We start from the raw sequence: 17,424 nt of genomic DNA on the forward strand, positions 1-17,424 counted from the left end.
CATATTTTTGTAATTTTATGAGATATTTTATGCTAGTTACCAAATGATGGTTCCCACATGTGTTAGGTGACTCACATGGGCTACTAAGAGCTGATAATTGGAGTGTATATACCAATAGTACATACATCTAAAAGCTGTGTATTGTACGAGTACGAATACGGGTGCATACGAGTAGAATTGTTGATGAAACTGAACGAGGATGTAATTGTAAGCATTCTTGTTAAGTAGAAGTATTTTGATAAGTGTCTTGAAGTCTTTCAAAAGTGTATGAATACATACTAAAACACTACATGTATATACATTTTAACTGAGTCGTTAAGTCATCGTTAGTCGTTACATGTAAGTGTTGTTTTGAAGCCTTTAGGTTAACGATCTTGTTAAATGTTGTTAACCCAATGTTTATAATATCAAATGAGATTTTAAATTATTATATTATCATGATAATATGATGTATGAATATATCTTAATATGATATATATACATTAAATGTCGTTACAACGATAATCGTTACATATATGTCTCGTTTCAAAATCATTAAGTTAGTAGTCTTGCTTTTACATATGTAGTTCATTGTTAATATACTTAATGATATGTTTACTTATCATAATATCATGTTAACTATATATATATATCCATATATATGTCATCATATAGTTTTTACAAGTTTTAACGTTCGTGAATCACCGGTCAACTTGGGTGGTCAATTGTCTATATGAAACCTATTTCAATTAATCAAGTCTTAACAAGTTTGATTACTTAACATGTTGGAAACACTTAATCATGTAAATAACAATTTCATTTAATATATATATAAACATGGAAAAGTTCGGGTCACTACAAACATCCTCCTGGAGATGAGCAAGTGATTGCTTCCCCCAACGAGTGTTGCGTTCTTCCTCGTACTTTAGCAGCCTTAATTCTTTTCTTAGTTCAACACTTTCCTCCACCAACTTCTTAATTTCGCGGTCCTTCTCATCCATACGGACCTCCACTCTCGCCATGTGGTGAAGAAAACCCTCATACTTAGCAGCATCATTATAAGAAGGAGTTCGGGCTCTCTTCCTTGATGGACCGGCTTCTTCATGACGTTTTCCTTTATCTTCGATTCTCGAAGTTGGATAATATTAAGGAGACCTTTGTGAATTTCGCAGAGTATTTGGGCTATAGTTTGGTGAAGCAGGACTTTAAGAAGGACTTCGAACAGGTCTTGATGTTACAGAGTGTCCAACACCTACTTCGGTAGTAGGGTTGTGAGTTGCCTTGTTGGGCTTGTTAACGCTTGAGCTTGACATCCTATCATTAGGAAAGAGACTTTGATTAGAATCTTTTATTCAAGTTTAAGAAAGCATAAATGTTAAGATTATAGGGCAATCCTAAGTGCTTTATAGTCTAAGGTAGGAAATGTTATAGTTTCCTAGATTGCTAAGGCACCCTAGCTAGCAAATAAGGCACACATAAAAATGCAATCCTGGTTCTCTATAACAGCTTGGTTATGCTCTGATACCAATCTATCACACCCTCAGTTAGGGCCTGGGCAAAATGTGACTTAATATCAAACAACCAACATATTATAATAAACGAGAACAATACTAAATGATAAAATCAAACTTTATTGAGAGTACGCAGCGGAAAATGATATGTCATTACAAAGGAATAAAGTAAATGTTTAAATGCAATAGTAATAAATGCGATATCTCTTGATCCTATGTCCAAGTAGCATCACATAAGCAGTAAGTATAAGAGCTTGAATCAAACAGCACCTGAGACAAAACATGCTAAAGTGTCAACCAAAAAGGTTGAGTGAAGTTCATAGGTTTAACAAAAGTTTGACCGTTGTTTTAGACCACAAGAATTAGTTGTAAAGTTGATCTCCCGCAGGATCAAAAAGTTATGCCAATGCGTGATATTTAGACTAAACGTTCAAGTTTGCCCCAAGACAAGTTATCGTTTATACTTGTCGGTTTAATTTCATTATTAAGTAATACAAAGACTTAGTCAAATGTATCGGGGACGTTACTCCCAATAGGCCTACCCCCAATAATTAAGCATGCAAGCAGCAATTAAAAATATCACTGTAGGGACTTAGTCGGACATAGCCGGGTATAGCATAGTTTTAACAGTTGGTACTTGTGTCTAAATTGTAAAATGTAAAAACAGCATGTGTCTCACCCCAAGAATAAAAGTAAATAAGTTGCGCAATAGTAAGTGGGGCTATGAATTCACCTTAGTAGAGAGAGAGCTAGTTATTCCTCGGAATAGAAAGTTGGACGAGTGTGTAGAAAAATCAACCTATGATATTTAAGAGTAGTAAGTGTTTTTGTCCATGTTTAAATAAATGTTTAAGTATGACAGTGTTTTAGGTATAGTTCGTTTTCCTTTTCTAGTAAGTTTCTATTTTTAGAAAGTTTCCACTTTTAGTAGGTTTCTTATCTTAGTAAGTTTCTATAACTAGAAAGTTTCTACTTTAAGAGTGTTTTCCATTTTAGGATACTTGCCGTATTAGATAAGCTTCCAATCACCCCTTTCCCTTCGAATGACCATTTCAGGTCAAGGGGCTTGAGCTATAGGACCCTTTAAATCGGAAATCCAAACCCTTCCGCCTAGAGTTTCGTAGAAGCCATTCGTCAAGAAAGTTCGAAGATCTATACATCTCCAATACATATCCCAAAATGTTTTTATGTGTTATACTATAAGTAGTAGGTTATAGGTGCTAGTAATAGTAATAGTGTTTACATGTTTATTAATAGTATAAGTAGTATTAGGGTTTCATTAATTAGGGTTAGTTAATTAAAGTAGTATTTAATAACTAGGGTTTAGTAATTAATGTCCTAGGGTTTAATAAATTAGGGTTTAGTAAATTAGGATTTTATTTAATGTAGTAATGATTAGGTAATGATTAGGATTTTAATAATTAAAGTGGTATTAAATAATTAGAGTTAGGTTATATATATATATATATATATATATATATATATATATATATATATATATATATATTATGTATATATATGTATATAAAAAATATATTTTTTACATGTATATATGTATATGTGTCGATATGTATGTATATATATATATATATATATATATATATATATATATATATATATATATATATATATATATATATATATATATATATATATGTAGGTTTATTTTGTTTCCTTAATTAACCATAACAAATCTTCCATGTAATAACCTAGGGTTTTAAGATCAAAGTTTCCCCCCTTTTTTTTTCTAGTCGACATGCATACATACATATATATGTTTATATTTTTTTTTCATGTATAGATCTAGGTGTTTATGTATTTACTTATGTATAACAAATTTATAATATGAATACGAATTAACAAAGATCAAACTTTATGTAAATAGTTTAGGGTTTATGTTATACCTTTGAAGATTCGAAGATAACTAACGAAGAAAAGAAGAACACGATGAAGATTGAAGATTAAAGCCTTGAGAAACTTGAAGAACTTCTTGAAGATCCTTGAAGAACACGAAGAACGCGAAGAACAACTCGAAGATCACTTGGAAATCCTTTGAAGGTGGTGGTGGATTTCGATGGTGATGATGGTGATATTTTTGGCTTTGGCCAAAAATTAGAGAGAGATGGGAGAGATTTTGAGAGAGATGTAATTATGATTTGGTACATAGAATGGGTTAGCCTAGGTCTCTATTTATAGTGAGGATAGGGGGATTCTAGAATTAGGGTTTAATAAGGAATTACTTAGGGAACAAGTTGAAAGGACCCGTTCATATACATTATAAATGATTCACAATAGTTGATTACATCGCGAGGTATTTGACCTCTATATGATACATTTTACAAACATTGCATTCATTTTTAAAAGACAAACTTTCTTTACAACGAAAGTTGACGGCATGGACACCATTTGATAATACATCCAACTATAATTGACATAATAATAATCTTGATGAACTCAATGACTCGAATGCAACGTCTTTCAAAATATGCCATGAATGACTCCAAGTAATATCCTTAAAATGAGCTAATGCACAGCGGAAGATTTCTTTAATACCTGAGAATAAACATGCTTTAAAGTATCAACCAAAAGGTTGGTGAGTTCATAGGTTTATCATAACAATCATTTCAATATATTAATAGACCACACGATTTCCGTTTATAAATATATGTACACTCGCAAGTGTATAAAAGTATTCTATAAGTTGTAGGCACCAGGTAACAAGCTTTAACGTTCATGTTTTACCCTCTAAAGTACACCAGATCAGGTGTGTTTAAAATAACCTAGAAGTACTAAAGCATCCCATAGTCAGGATGGGGTTTGTCAGGCCCAATAGATCTATCAACAGGATTCGCGTTTACAATACCCATGTAAATAGTAGTTACCAAGCTACAGGGAAATATGCCAGTGGTACAACTCAACGTAGAATATATTTTTAAGTACTTGTGTCTATTTTGTAAATATTTATAAAAGCAGCGCATGTATTCTCAGCCCAAAAATATATATTGCAAAAGCAATTAAAAAGGGAGCAAATGAAACTCACCATACTGTATTTCGTAGTAAAAATACATATAACGTCATTTAACAAGTGCAAGGTTGGCCTCGGATTCACGAACCTATATTAATTATATATATTTATATGTTGGTCAATATTTGTCTAACAATTTTTGGTCAAGTCATAGTGTACCACAATCATAATGCTCGAGACTAATATGCAAAAGTCAACAAAAGTCAACTTGACCCAAAATGACTTCTAAAATTTATACGTGTTTATTATATAACTTAACTATAGTCGTTTTATATATTTAAATATATTTATTAGATTTTATAATAAAAAAAGTCATTTATTAATAAAAATTTATATTAACGTTTATATATGATAAAATATACTTTTATATATCTTAAGTAGTAAAATTTATAAAGTTCACTTAATATCGTAAAACTATAGTGGTAAGTATTATTAATGTAATTATATTACGCGTGGTGAAAAATATCTTTGTATCCCCTATTTATTTGATAAAATAATATTGATCATAATAATAATAAGTAAAAGTTGTATTATTTTGTAATAATAATTATTATTATTATATAAAAAATAACAATATTTATATTTACTAAAAATGGTATTATGATAAAATGATAATACTAACATAATAGTAATAATGATATTTTATAATAACAATGATATTTCTATTAAAATAATAACGACGATAGTAATAATAATCATTTTAACAATAATACTAAAATTCAGTTGACTATAACTTCTAATCCGTTCATCGAAACCATTCGATATCTAAATGAAAAGTTCTTAATTTTTCGCTAGCTTTCCAATGACATGCATATCATATACCCTATCTCAGTAGCATATGTATCCAATTCAGGATTCAACAAACCTATCTAAGGACAATATCGAATGTACAAGCATGCATAATCCTATATACTCGAGGACTAGTCAGGGATACACTATTGATATATAAAAGTTAAGTTATGAGTGCTCACGTATCAATATTGAGATTCAATATTGCAGGAAAGTACGTAGACGCAACGGAGATGATAAACACTAGATTGACCTCACGAGCATACCCATAAACCATACCCATCACCTCCATAGCTATAACCCATAATTTCCTTAGCTTCGACTCATTTAAAAAAAACTATTTTGAAATCACTCGGACATCACTCCGTCGTAATATTTTATGTATACTAATAATATCTTGAAATAATACATATATATATTATATATATATATATATATATATATATATATATATATATATATATATATATATATATATATATATATAAATCGATTGAGAGAGTTTTAGAGAAATATATTTTCAAGTTTCTATGAAATAATGAAACCTATTGAATTCTATTTATAATAGATTTTTGAATTATTAAAGTGAATTATTAAAGTATGAATTATTTAAGTGAATTATTAAAGTATGAATTATTAAAGTGAATTATTAAAGTATGAATTATTAAAGTATGAATTCTTAAAGTGAATTATTAAAGTATGAATTATTAAAGTGAATTATTAAAGTTAAAGTAAAGTAAAAGTAAAGTAAAGGTAAAGTTAAAGTATAGTAAAAGTATAAAAACTATGTATGTATAATACGCATATAAATATATATAATATTAATTTAAATCGTTATATATATTTAATGAAATAAAATATAAATATCGTTATATTTATTATACTGGTTAAGTAATGAGTTGTCAAAAGTGATTCTAGATATTTACAAAAGTTATATACGTTTTAATAATAAAGTTCTTTTTAAACTGAAAACGTTTTTGTACGTTTGAAAATAGATTAATAGAATATTATGGAAACCAATTCTCCGCTAGCTTTTGTCTAACTTTCGTAAATGACACTTTTTATTTTTATTTATAAATAGCTTTACAAATTATTCCGAATATCGTTAAGAGGAATAGATTTTCTCAAATCATAGTGGACCTCTCAACAGAGACTTGTAATCATAATTCAATGTTTCTGATAATTTAATCATTTAATATATTTTATTTAATTTCATCGATAATCATATTGAAACAAATACGTTCATATAAAGCATTATATGTTTAAATACTTTGTTGACATTTTCAATTTATAACATATATACATATACATACATATTCATATATGTTCATTTAATGGTTCGTGAATCATTGGAATTTGGTCGAGGTTTAAATGAATGTATAAACATAGTTTAAAATCCTTGAGATTTAACTTAATAAACATTGCTTATCGTGTCAGAATAATATAAAGATAAAGTTTAAATTTAGTCAAAAATTTCCGGGTCGTCACACAAGTTGGCTTGGAAAAGGGGTTATGGGGGATGGATTTGGCCGAAATTTTGAGGGGTAGGAGGGTAATTTTACCCTCCCAAAATTGGCTAGGGTTATTAGGGTTAGGGTTTGTGATTTTTCACTTTAGTCCTTGTACTTTAATTTGCTTAAATGACTCCTTAATTATCCTAGTTTAATTATTTTAATTACACAAGTTTTAAAGTTATTTATTTATTCACAAAAGTTTATTAACTTATTATTTTTATTAACTTGTCGATTAATGTACAAAGTTAGTTAGTATAATTTATAATTATTAACGCTTAACAATTATCGATTAAAGTTTAATTATTAAGTTTAATTATATTGTTGGGCATTTAATAAGGAAAAGTATAGAATGGAAAAATGAGGGTCGTTATACTACTTATAATCAACGTAAAAGTATATACTCCGTAATATATATATATATATATATATATATATATATATATATATATATATATATATATATATATATATATATATATATATATATATAGGGAACCAATCCATGGATAAGCAATTTTAGGGGTACAAACTAGATAAGTAAATATGAGCCAAAACATTTCATAACTTTAATAAAAAGCCTAATTTTGAACTGAAAAACGCGGAGGGATATTATGGTAATTTAATAATTTAATTTTGTTATCTTTTATCAGTCACGTCTTTATCATCAGGTACCAAATTAAAATCCCAAAACCTAGGTTTTCCTTTTAATGTCACACTCTGGATCTTCGGAAACCTACCGTCAACAATCTCCGGCGAAATCGAGTAACAATTTCCGATGAACACGTGGTGTCTGCTCCATCGTTCAGCGTTGTACCAATCCTTACAAACGAGTGATACGGAACTCCGATCTTTGAGCTAATTAACGAAAGTATGGGTTATACAACTTCGTCCGGGAACGAAATTGCTGGCGCCGAAGATTATTCAGGTAATTGTGCATCTGGTGATTTGAGAGTAATTTGTGATTTGAAATTGATAGCTTTGTGACATCAAACGAATCCTAATTTGTTACTGTACTTGAAACTCTAGCATTAAATTAAGCTACAAAATTTGTTATTATATATATTCAATTGTTCTTCAAGATGTGTAGTTTTGTGATGCGCAAACTGGTGATTTGAGAGTAATTTGTATTCCTAGTTTTATGGCTTGGATTATTGTGATTTGAGAGTAATTTGTGCATTTCCTTTTGAAATATCAAGTAATGGATATCGTTTACTTATATATTTGTTAATAGTTTGGCACATGATATATTAACTTGATGTGCTTAATATTTGTTCTTTGTTATGCATCGTTTTCTTTGTGTTTATCTTTCTACTGTAATGGCTCCAGTGTCAGACTTCATAATAGTTTTGTATGTGGTGGTAATATAGGCTGTATCGTGCAGGTTAGTGATGTGAAGAAGAATATAGAAACGGTTTAGGGAGATGTATATCCTGCTGCACAACATATGCTTATTCATCAGGGTAAAGTGCTTAAAGATGGAACCACCTTAGAAGAGAACAAAGTTGCTGAAATTCTGTTATAGTCATTATGTTATCTAAGGTAAACTTAACTCTCTTTTATCTTCTGAAATTATTGTCGTATTACTTTTATGTTTCTTTTATTTGGAAAAAATGGCAGCAGTTTTGGTACTCTTAGTGGCAGAATATCCAGTTGCTTATCTTAAAGTTTATCACATAATAATGTGGTGTAGTATATCTTTTAATATTGTGTAAGAAATAAAAACTAGACTTAGTGATGACGAATGCAAACCAAGATTTAAGTTCATTGGTCCAAGTTTATGTATGATTATAGTGCTTAAATTTTCTTTTAGTTCCATTGTGAAAGCTAATATTAATATGTTAATTTCATTTATTTAACAACTGCTCCGAAGGTACTGACCTTTTTGTTTAACTTTTAATGTGTTACACTTTTGGTTATTATTTTAGTCACAACGTTTTTATCTTGATATTTTTTTATCATTCATTTGATATTTTTATCATTCATCGGGTATTTTTTATCATTCATCGGGTATTTTTTTATCATTCATGACGTTCTTTTATCATTCTTCGCTTATCATTCATTAGCTATCCTTATCATTCACTGGGTATTTTTATCATTCATCGGATATTTTTATTATTCATCGGATATTTTTATCATTCATAAGGTATTCTTTTTCGTTCATCACGTTCTTTTATCATTCATCAGATATTTTTACCATTCATTAGGTATCTTCATCATTCATCGGGTATCATTAATCGGTTATTTTTATTTTTAAGTTATTCATATGAGAAAAAGAGTTTATGTAAGCTTGCTTACCCATCAAAGGAAACTTTTGGTTATTATCTCAAAAGTATTGGACATGGTATTGAAGCTAAAGTTCAAGTTGCTGCTTAGAAATGGGGACGCAGTGTGTAAGTTCTTTTTTTTTCTTGTTTGCTTTTGAATTAGTTTTTGGTGTTTTAAAATATATTCATTATTTTTCTCTAGTTGCTTTTGAATTCTTATTTGTTTATGAATTTAGGTTGAGTGAAATGGAGTATTTAATGAATATATTGTCGTCTAATCGACTTTATGATGTTGCGATTGAATCTCCTTTATCACTTGCGCTTAAAAATGGGGTGATGAATGGTAAAAAACAAAATGAATGACAATAGGAGGTGATGAATGATTAAAAACAAGATGAATGATAACTTTGGAGTGATGAATGATATAAAATGAGGTGATGAATGATAAAAATTTTCTGATGAATGATAAAAAAATTTATCATTCATCACCCCCTTTTTATCATTCATCTTGTTTTTTTATCAATCTTCACCTCATTTTTGTCATTCATCTTGTTTTTTTTATCATTCATCGCCTTCTTTTTATCATTTATCACCTCCTTTTTTCAATTCATCACCTCCTTTTTTGCAACTCTTTTTATCATTCATTATATCTTTTTGTATCACTCATCTTGTGTTTAATCATTCATCACTTACTTTTTATTATTCATCTTGTTTTTTTAGCATTCATAGCCTTATTTTTATCATTCATCACCTCATTTTTTGTCATTCATCTTGTTTTTTTATCATTCTTCACCTCATTTTTTTGCAAATCTTTTATCATTCATTATATCTTTTTTTATCATTCATTAGATCTTTTTTTATAATTCACCTCCTTTTTATCATTTATCACCTAATTTTTATATGAATGACTACAATTAGATGAATGATGATTGTTTGATAATTGGGCATTTGGTCTAGTGGTATGATTCTCGCTTTCGGTGCGGGAGGTCCCGAGTTCGATTCTCGGAATGCCCCATATTTTTTATAAAAGTAATCATGATAACGGTTTGATGAATGATAACATTTTGATGCACGATAATTGTTTTGTGATGAATGATAACTGTTTCCTTTTGAATGATAACATTTTTTACTTCTAATTGACATGTGATTGTTACTAAAACTTTTACTTCTAATTGACATGTGATTGTTACTAAAACTTTTATCATACAACATATTTTTTTATTCATCTTATTTTTATATCATTCATCAGTTTTTTTTATCATTCATCATATTTTCGTAAATGATAATTGTTTAGTGAATGATAACTTAGATGAATCATAACTTTTTTTTCTGATGAATGATAATTTTTTTTGTGATGAATGATAATTGTCGCTTTTATGAATCATAACTGTTTGATGAATGATAATTATTTTAATAAATGATAATCATTTTGTGAGGAATGGTTATTGCTTTCTTATGAATAATAAGTGTTTTTTTTTAAAAAAAAATAACTATTCGATGAAAGATAACTCAAATGAATGATAGTTTTTTCTGATGAGTTATAATTGTTGCTTTTATGAATCATAACTGTGTAATGAATGATAATTGTTTGATGAATTATAATTGTTTTTCGATGAGTGATAAATGTTTTAATGAATGATAAATGTTTTAATGAATGATAATCATTTTGTGATGAATAATTTGATGAATGATAATCATTTTGGTGGTGGTTGGTGGTTGGTGATAGATGGTGGGTGGTTGTGGTTGATGGTGGATGGTAGTTGGTGGTGGTGGTTGGTGGTTGGCGGTGGTTAGTGGTGGTGGGTGGTGGTGGTTAGTGGTGGTTAATGGTGGTGGTTGGTGGTGGTTGGTAATGATTGGTGGTGGTGGTGGTGGTGGTGGGTGGTGGTTGGTTGGTGGTGGTGGTTGGTGGTGGTTGGTGGGTGGTGGTGGTTAGTGGTGGTGGCTAGTGGTGGTTGGTGGTGATTGTTGGTGGTGGTTGTTGTTGGTGGTGATAGTTGGTCGTGGTTGGTGGTGGTGGTGGTGGTGGTAGTGGTGATGGGTGGGGGTGGTGGTGGTGGTGGTGGTGTGTGGTGGTGGTGATGAGTGTTGGTGGTGGGTGGTGGTGGTGGGTGGTGGTGGGTGGTGGGTGGTGGTGGTGGTGGTTGATGGTGGTAGTGGTTGGTGGTGGGTGATAGTTGGTGGTGGGTGGTGGTGGTGTGTGGAGGGAGTGGTGGTGGTGTGTGGTGGTGGGTGGTGCTGGTAGTTAGTGGTGCTGGTTGGTTGGTGGTGGTGGGTGGTGGTGGTGGGGTGTGGTGATGGGTGGTGGTTGGTGATGTGTGGTGGTGGTGGTGTGTAGTGGTGGGTGGTGCATGTGGTTGGTGGTGCTGGTTGGTTGGTGGTGGTTGGTGGTGGGTGGTAGTTGGTGGCGGTGTGTGGTGGCTGTGTGGTGGTTGGTGGTGTTGGTGGTGTTGGTGGTGCTGGTTGGTTGGTGGTGTGCTGGTTGGTTGGTGGAGGTGGTGTTGGTGGTGGTGATGGTTGGTAGTGGCGGTGGGTGGTGGTGGTAGGTGGTGCTGGTGGTGTGTGATGATGGGTGGTGGTGGTTGGTGGTGTTGGTGGTGGTTTGTGGTGGTGGTTGGTGGTGGTGGTGGTGTTGGTTGGTGATGGTGGTGGGGGTGGTGGTGGTGGGTGGTGGTGGGTGGTGGTGGGTGGTGGTTGATGGTTGGTGGTGGTGGATGTGGTGGGTGGTGGATAGTGGTAGTGGTGGTAGTTAGTGGTTGTTGGTGGTGGTGGTTGGTGGTGGTGGTGGATGGTTGTGGACGATGGTGGTGGTTGATGGTGGACTGTGGTGGTGGTTGATGGTGATTGATGGCTGTGGTTGATGGTGGTTGGTGGTGCTGGTGGTTGGTGGTGGTTGGTAGTGCTGGTTAGTTGTTGTTGTTGTTGGTGGTGGTGGTGGTGGTGATGGGCGGTGGTGGTTGGTGGTGTGTGGTGGTGGTGGTTGGTGGTGGTGGGTCGTTGGTGGTAGATTGTGGGTGGTGGTGGTGGATGGTTGTGGTGGTGGTGGTGGTTGGTGCTCGTGGTGGTGGTGGTTGGTGGTGGTGGTGGTGGTTGGTGGTTGGTGGTGGTGAGTGGTGGATGGTGGATGGTAGTGGGTAGTGGTGGTTGGTGGTGGTGGTTAGGTGTGGTGGTGGTAGTGGTTGGGTGTGGTGGTGGTGGTGGAGGTTGGTGGTGGGTAGTGGTGGTGGTGGTTGTGGAAGGTGGTGGTGGTGGTGGTGGTGGGTAGTGGTGGGGGGTGGGTGGTGGTTGGTGGTGGTGGCGGTGGTTGGTGGTGGCGGTGGTTGGTTGATGGTGGTGGTTGGTTGGTGGTGGTTGTGGGTTGTGGTGGTGGTGGTTGGTAGGTGGTGGATGGTGGTGGATGGTGGTGGTGGTGGTGGGTGGTGGTTGGTGGTGGTCGTGGGTGGCGCTGGTTGGTTGTGTTGATTGATGGTGCTGGTTGGTGATGGTGGTGGTTGGAGGTGGTGGTTGGTAGTATTGGTGGTGATTATTGGTGGGTGGTGGTGGTGGGTGGGTGGTGGTGGTGGGTGGGTGGTGGATGGTGGTGGTGGGTGGGTGGGGTGGTGGTGGGGGGTGGATGGTGGTGGTGGTTGGTGGTGGTGGATGGTGGTGGTGGTTGGTGGTGGTGGGTGGTGGTGTTTGGTGGTGGTGGTGGGTGGTGGTGGTGGTAGGTGGTGGGTGGTGATCGTGGTGGTGCGTGGCGCTGGTTGGTGGTGTTGATTGATGGTGTTGGTGGTGGGTGGTGGTGGGTGGTGGTGGGTGGTGGTGGTGGTGGTAGGTGGTGGTGGGTGGTTTTGGTGGGTGGTGGTGGTGGGTGGTTTTGGTGGGTGGTGGTGGTGGGTGGTGGTGGGTGGTGGTGGGTGGTGGTGGAGGTTGATGGTGGTGGAAGTGGTTGTGGGTGGTGGTGATGAATGTGGTTAATAATATGTTAACTTTTTTATAATTATTTTTTATTAATTATAATTATTAAAATGACCCTTTTACCCTTCTATGTATTTTAAGCTAAATTGAAACTTTATGATATTTTGTGGTTCATATTTGCTTATTCAGTTTGTATTCATTTTAAGCTTAGCCACGGATCGTGCCCCAACAACATATATATATATATATATATATATATATATATATATATATATATATATATATATATATATATATAAAAGGATCGTATAGCCCAACAACATGTCATACAATATAAGCCTAATAGTCTCTTTTTTCTCTAAAATCAATTGGTAGTAGAATGAGGGGTGCGCCACGTTGCTGCGTGCGCTCAAGGGTGTGCCCACTGCGCTGTCCATCACATTTTGTACTATAGCCTGACTCTGATACCAGAGATAGGATCGTATAGCCCAACAACATGTCATACCATATAAGTCCCTCTTTTCTATACAACCAATTGGTAGTAGAGGGAGTTTTCCTTATATGCATACATTTATTTTGTTCATAACCGATGTGGATGTGAGGCTTTGGTTTGCACCAAGAATATATACCACAAACTTTTAACTAATTACTTTAATGATATCCGAAATTGCATATGATTAGCAATTGGTCTATACTCACCCAAAAAATCTGCTTGTTCAAGAAATCGTTAGATTGGTGATGTACAAGTTAATTTGAATATTTAGATTTAATAATCATATTAAATTAATTTTCTGATAACAACGTACTCATATCCATGTAGGAGAGAGGATATTACAATTACAATTGAAATCAATAGATAGATGTAGTGTGTATGTGATATATTTGATCACGACAACCTTGTGGCGGTGGTTGCTGGTGGCGATGCAGAGTCAACATACGTGATTAAAACTTGTTGAGGTAGAAGATGATACTTGATATTAAGTTGTTCGAATATGTTCTTCAGCTCTAGTACCAGGTTTGATTTTCTGTCGCTTTTCTCATCGAAGTTTTGAAAGTTGATTGTATGTGTTACGTATAGGCTCATTTTCATCTTGTTCACATCTTCAATCTCCCTAACCCTAACACTGTGCTTTGGACTCCATAACTGAGGTTTGCTATCAATGTACCTGAGAATATAATGTAATTTAAATCAAACTCTCGTCTAAACTTAACCTCCAGATCATACATATCGTCACGGTAGTAGGTGACAATTAGTGTTGAGTTTTTTTTTTTATTTTTATTTTTATTTTTTTTTTATATTTATTTTTCTGTTATATAATAAGAATATAAAATGAAATACCATATAATTAGGCTTCAAAATGATAATTTAAATCTGAAATCCTGCCCTCATTGTCAATCCCCAAAACATCTACCTTCACTCCTTGTTTCCTACACAAAATAAGACACTCTACCCATTTATTAAGACTACTAGTCCTGAGTCAAATATTGTGTCAGTTTTACTTGTGTTGAAGTAGAAATTAAATTTAGCAAAATGTAAATGAATGCAAGAATCAGAGAATTAATTAAGCAGAGTTGGCGTACGTTTTGATTTTAGCTTTTAGAGCTACGATGTCCTCGATAGAAGTTGAAACATCCAAATCAAAGTCTACAGAATCACTCATTTCTGGGCTACGATTAAAGTTGCTGATGGCTTTTGTAGCCAAGATTGAATTCGGGTAGAATATCTTCTCATTGTCATATCTCAAAAAGATAGTCGTCAAAATGTTCACTTCTTCTACAACCACCTACATATACGTTAATTTATGGTCATTTGATCAATTAATTAACTAAATACAAGAGTTGAGGCATGAAAATTATTTGTCGCGAGTAGTTTATGTCCATTGATGGAGTTACCTGGACACCATCAACGACACAACGATCGCCAACATCAAATGGGTGCATGATAAACACAAATAGGATGGCTTCAAATGCTGTCTTAGCAGAGTTCCCGAACATGAATACCCCAAGTAAAATTTGAGATGATATGAAAAGCAAAACTTCAGTTGTAGCAATCCCCATTAGAAGTAGCCACACAATTACCAGCACAAATATTGTAAACCCAGAAACAAGCTTGTTTAACTCCTCTATCGCCGTCTTTGTATCCTTTAGTGAAAGCGCAAGGAATTTACGCTCCTTGTACACATTCACCTACAAACCAACACAAGTTTCAAATCAATTAATGAATGCTCATTACAGTATAACACAAAACATCAACATCAATCAATACTTGAACTTCCAAAGAAATGAAAAATAAAAATAATCAGAGTATTTACCACCCAATTCTTAAAGGACTTCTTCTTAATCCTTCCAGTTTCCACTGCTCCTTCGAACAATGGAAGCACTTTCTTCACATCGTCCTTGTTCATAAAACGCAAAAGATCGTCCTCTTCAATGTACCTATAAGTTTCAGGTAAACATACAGATCGATTCAGTAAAGGATATTGGACAATAAAAAGGACAGAATAATAATAACAACTATATCTTACTTCTGCCCGTGTTTGGCTACATTTATAAATATAGCGCGACCAGCGTTTTGTGCTTCCCATTCACAAGTGATTGTTCCGTCTTGTTGTTCATCCTCATCAGCAGCATCCTCACTTATATCAAGTGCATTAGAAAGTGTAGAAAATCCCGATTTACTTATAATTTTTATTAACCCTTTCATTGTCCAAGCAGACACTTTTTCACGCTTCATCTTCTGAAGCTTTTTCACATCTATAACTTTTTCCGTCTTTTGTTGTTCTCCGTCCTTGTTAGAATTCTTGAAACTTATCTGTCTGCTTGGTAAACTAGAACTAGTAACACTTTCTGAAATCTCCATCAACGGAGGCCCTGAAAGGGTCTGAAGAACGTATTGATGGAAGATGTTTTCTTGAATCCTATCGAAGAATATTTTTACATGAAATGAAGAAGCTAAAATCTTTACAAACAGAGTTTTGAGTATCCATGCACCTGCACCAACTAGTGTTGATGCAATCCCCCTTGTGATGTAATTTAAAACCTTTGTCGTGTCTCTCGATCTATCAACACCGTGGTTGATCAAGAGACCCCATGTTAGTAGAATTAAACCCAACCAGATAAAAACACGAACGCTCTTATGCAGACTATATACAAAATACAGAACTTTCTTTTTAAGCAAGAATTCCTTTTCAATCAAGAAAACTACCACATTTATAAACCACTCTGAAAGCAAACGACCACAAAAAATTGCTAATACCAAAACGCACCATTTCCACAAACCTAAACTCCAAATCTGGCCATTCTCTAGTCTATCAACTGTTTTGCTTAATACGAGAACCACTGTAACGGAAACAAATATACTAAACTCAATTAAAAACAGAACCTTGATTTTCTTGGATCGTTTTCTAGACTGATTTGCTTTGAGAAGTCCTGTAAAATATACTTCATCATCATCGTCGTCTTCTCCTTGTGACGTTATTAATGGTGTTTTCGGTGTTATTGGAGGGGTGAATTTGGGGGTTTTTGGCTTTTCAGAAGGAGAAGCAGTTGTTGTTGTTGTTGTCACAATATTATTGTTATCTATCTTCCAACTGCTGGGAATTGTTGGCTCAATCAGTCTTGATTTCGCCTTCGGGTATGGAGACTGTGCTAATGTTATTTTGTTAGCGGTAGTGTCCTGATCATTGACCTTAATAGTTGGTATTTCGATAGTCGAAGAACCGTTAAAGGATGGAGGTTTTTTTCTTGATCTGAGACCTGGGTCTTGATTCAATTGAACAACTGGTATAGGTATAGTTGGTTGGTCTACTTGAAGGTACTTTTTAAATGAGTAAGACCCAGTTTCAGATTCTTGTTTCTCAATGGCGGCCTCAACCTGCTGCCCATTCGATTCATTAGAATTCGACGTTGTTGTTACTTGGTCACCTGTAATATCTACTATAACTTCACCACCATCCAACTCTTGTTCCATGAATTTTTATTTGTTTTCTTACTCAAAATATAAATTCAAAGAAAATAATTTCTTTTTATCATTCCACTTTGGCTTTCTATACTATCAGCTCTATATATGGGAAAGATAATATTAAAACATTATAGATAAAGACAAAGGCAAATGACACAAGTTGTTGTGCAGGACTGATTCAAGACACCGCAGCCATGAAGAAGTTCAACTAATCAAGTTATCTAGTAGACTAGTATTAATATTAATATTAATTTATCTAGAACTGTGGACATAAAGAATGCTGTTTGGTTGATAAAATTAATATCAAATCTTGGGATTTAGCGAAGAAAACAGTTAACAATTGTGCAACTTGTTCAAAGGTTTGTTCAGAGGATAGTGGGGTCGGTATGTAGTTTTCACCAATAAATAAGTGTCAAGACATATATAATAATTCTTGTAGACTTTAGTTTGATTATATGTCAACTTTAGGTAGCTAGATTTATGT

General features: G+C 34.0%; 1 protein-coding gene across 1 annotated transcript; it reads right to left on the reverse strand.

Annotated features, from left to right (window-relative positions):
- Window positions 1-13,738: 13,738 nt before the first annotated feature.
- On the reverse strand, window positions 13,739-17,132 carry LOC139871929 (mechanosensitive ion channel protein 10-like). The gene is made up of 5 exons (XM_071859683.1): window positions 15,505-17,132; window positions 15,292-15,415; window positions 14,873-15,166; window positions 14,561-14,763; window positions 13,739-14,145 (listed from the first exon to the last, which is right to left on the reverse strand). Exons 1-5 carry the CDS (start codon window positions 16,947-16,949, stop codon window positions 13,866-13,868), a joined length of 2,346 nt encoding a protein of 781 aa, XP_071715784.1. The 5' UTR covers window positions 16,950-17,132; the 3' UTR covers window positions 13,739-13,865.
- Between the last annotated feature and the right edge of the window lie 292 nt (window positions 17,133-17,424).

Source organism: Rutidosis leptorrhynchoides, chromosome 10, assembly GCF_046630445.1.
Source record: "Rutidosis leptorrhynchoides isolate AG116_Rl617_1_P2 chromosome 10, CSIRO_AGI_Rlap_v1, whole genome shotgun sequence".
Classification (NCBI taxonomy): Eukaryota; Viridiplantae; Streptophyta; class Magnoliopsida; order Asterales; family Asteraceae; genus Rutidosis; species Rutidosis leptorrhynchoides.

Coding starts and splice junctions, on each gene's coding strand:
- LOC139871929 (XM_071859683.1), bottom strand. CDS start 16,949: ATGGAACAAGAGTTGGATGGTGGTGAAGTTATAGTAGATATTACAGGT. Junction 15,416..15,504: donor GTAGCCAAACACGGGCAGAA/GTAAGATATAGT, acceptor TGAAACTTATAG/GTACATTGAAGAGGACGATC. Junction 15,167..15,291: donor AGTCCTTTAAGAATTGGGTG/GTAAATACTCTG, acceptor GTTGGTTTGTAG/GTGAATGTGTACAAGGAGCG.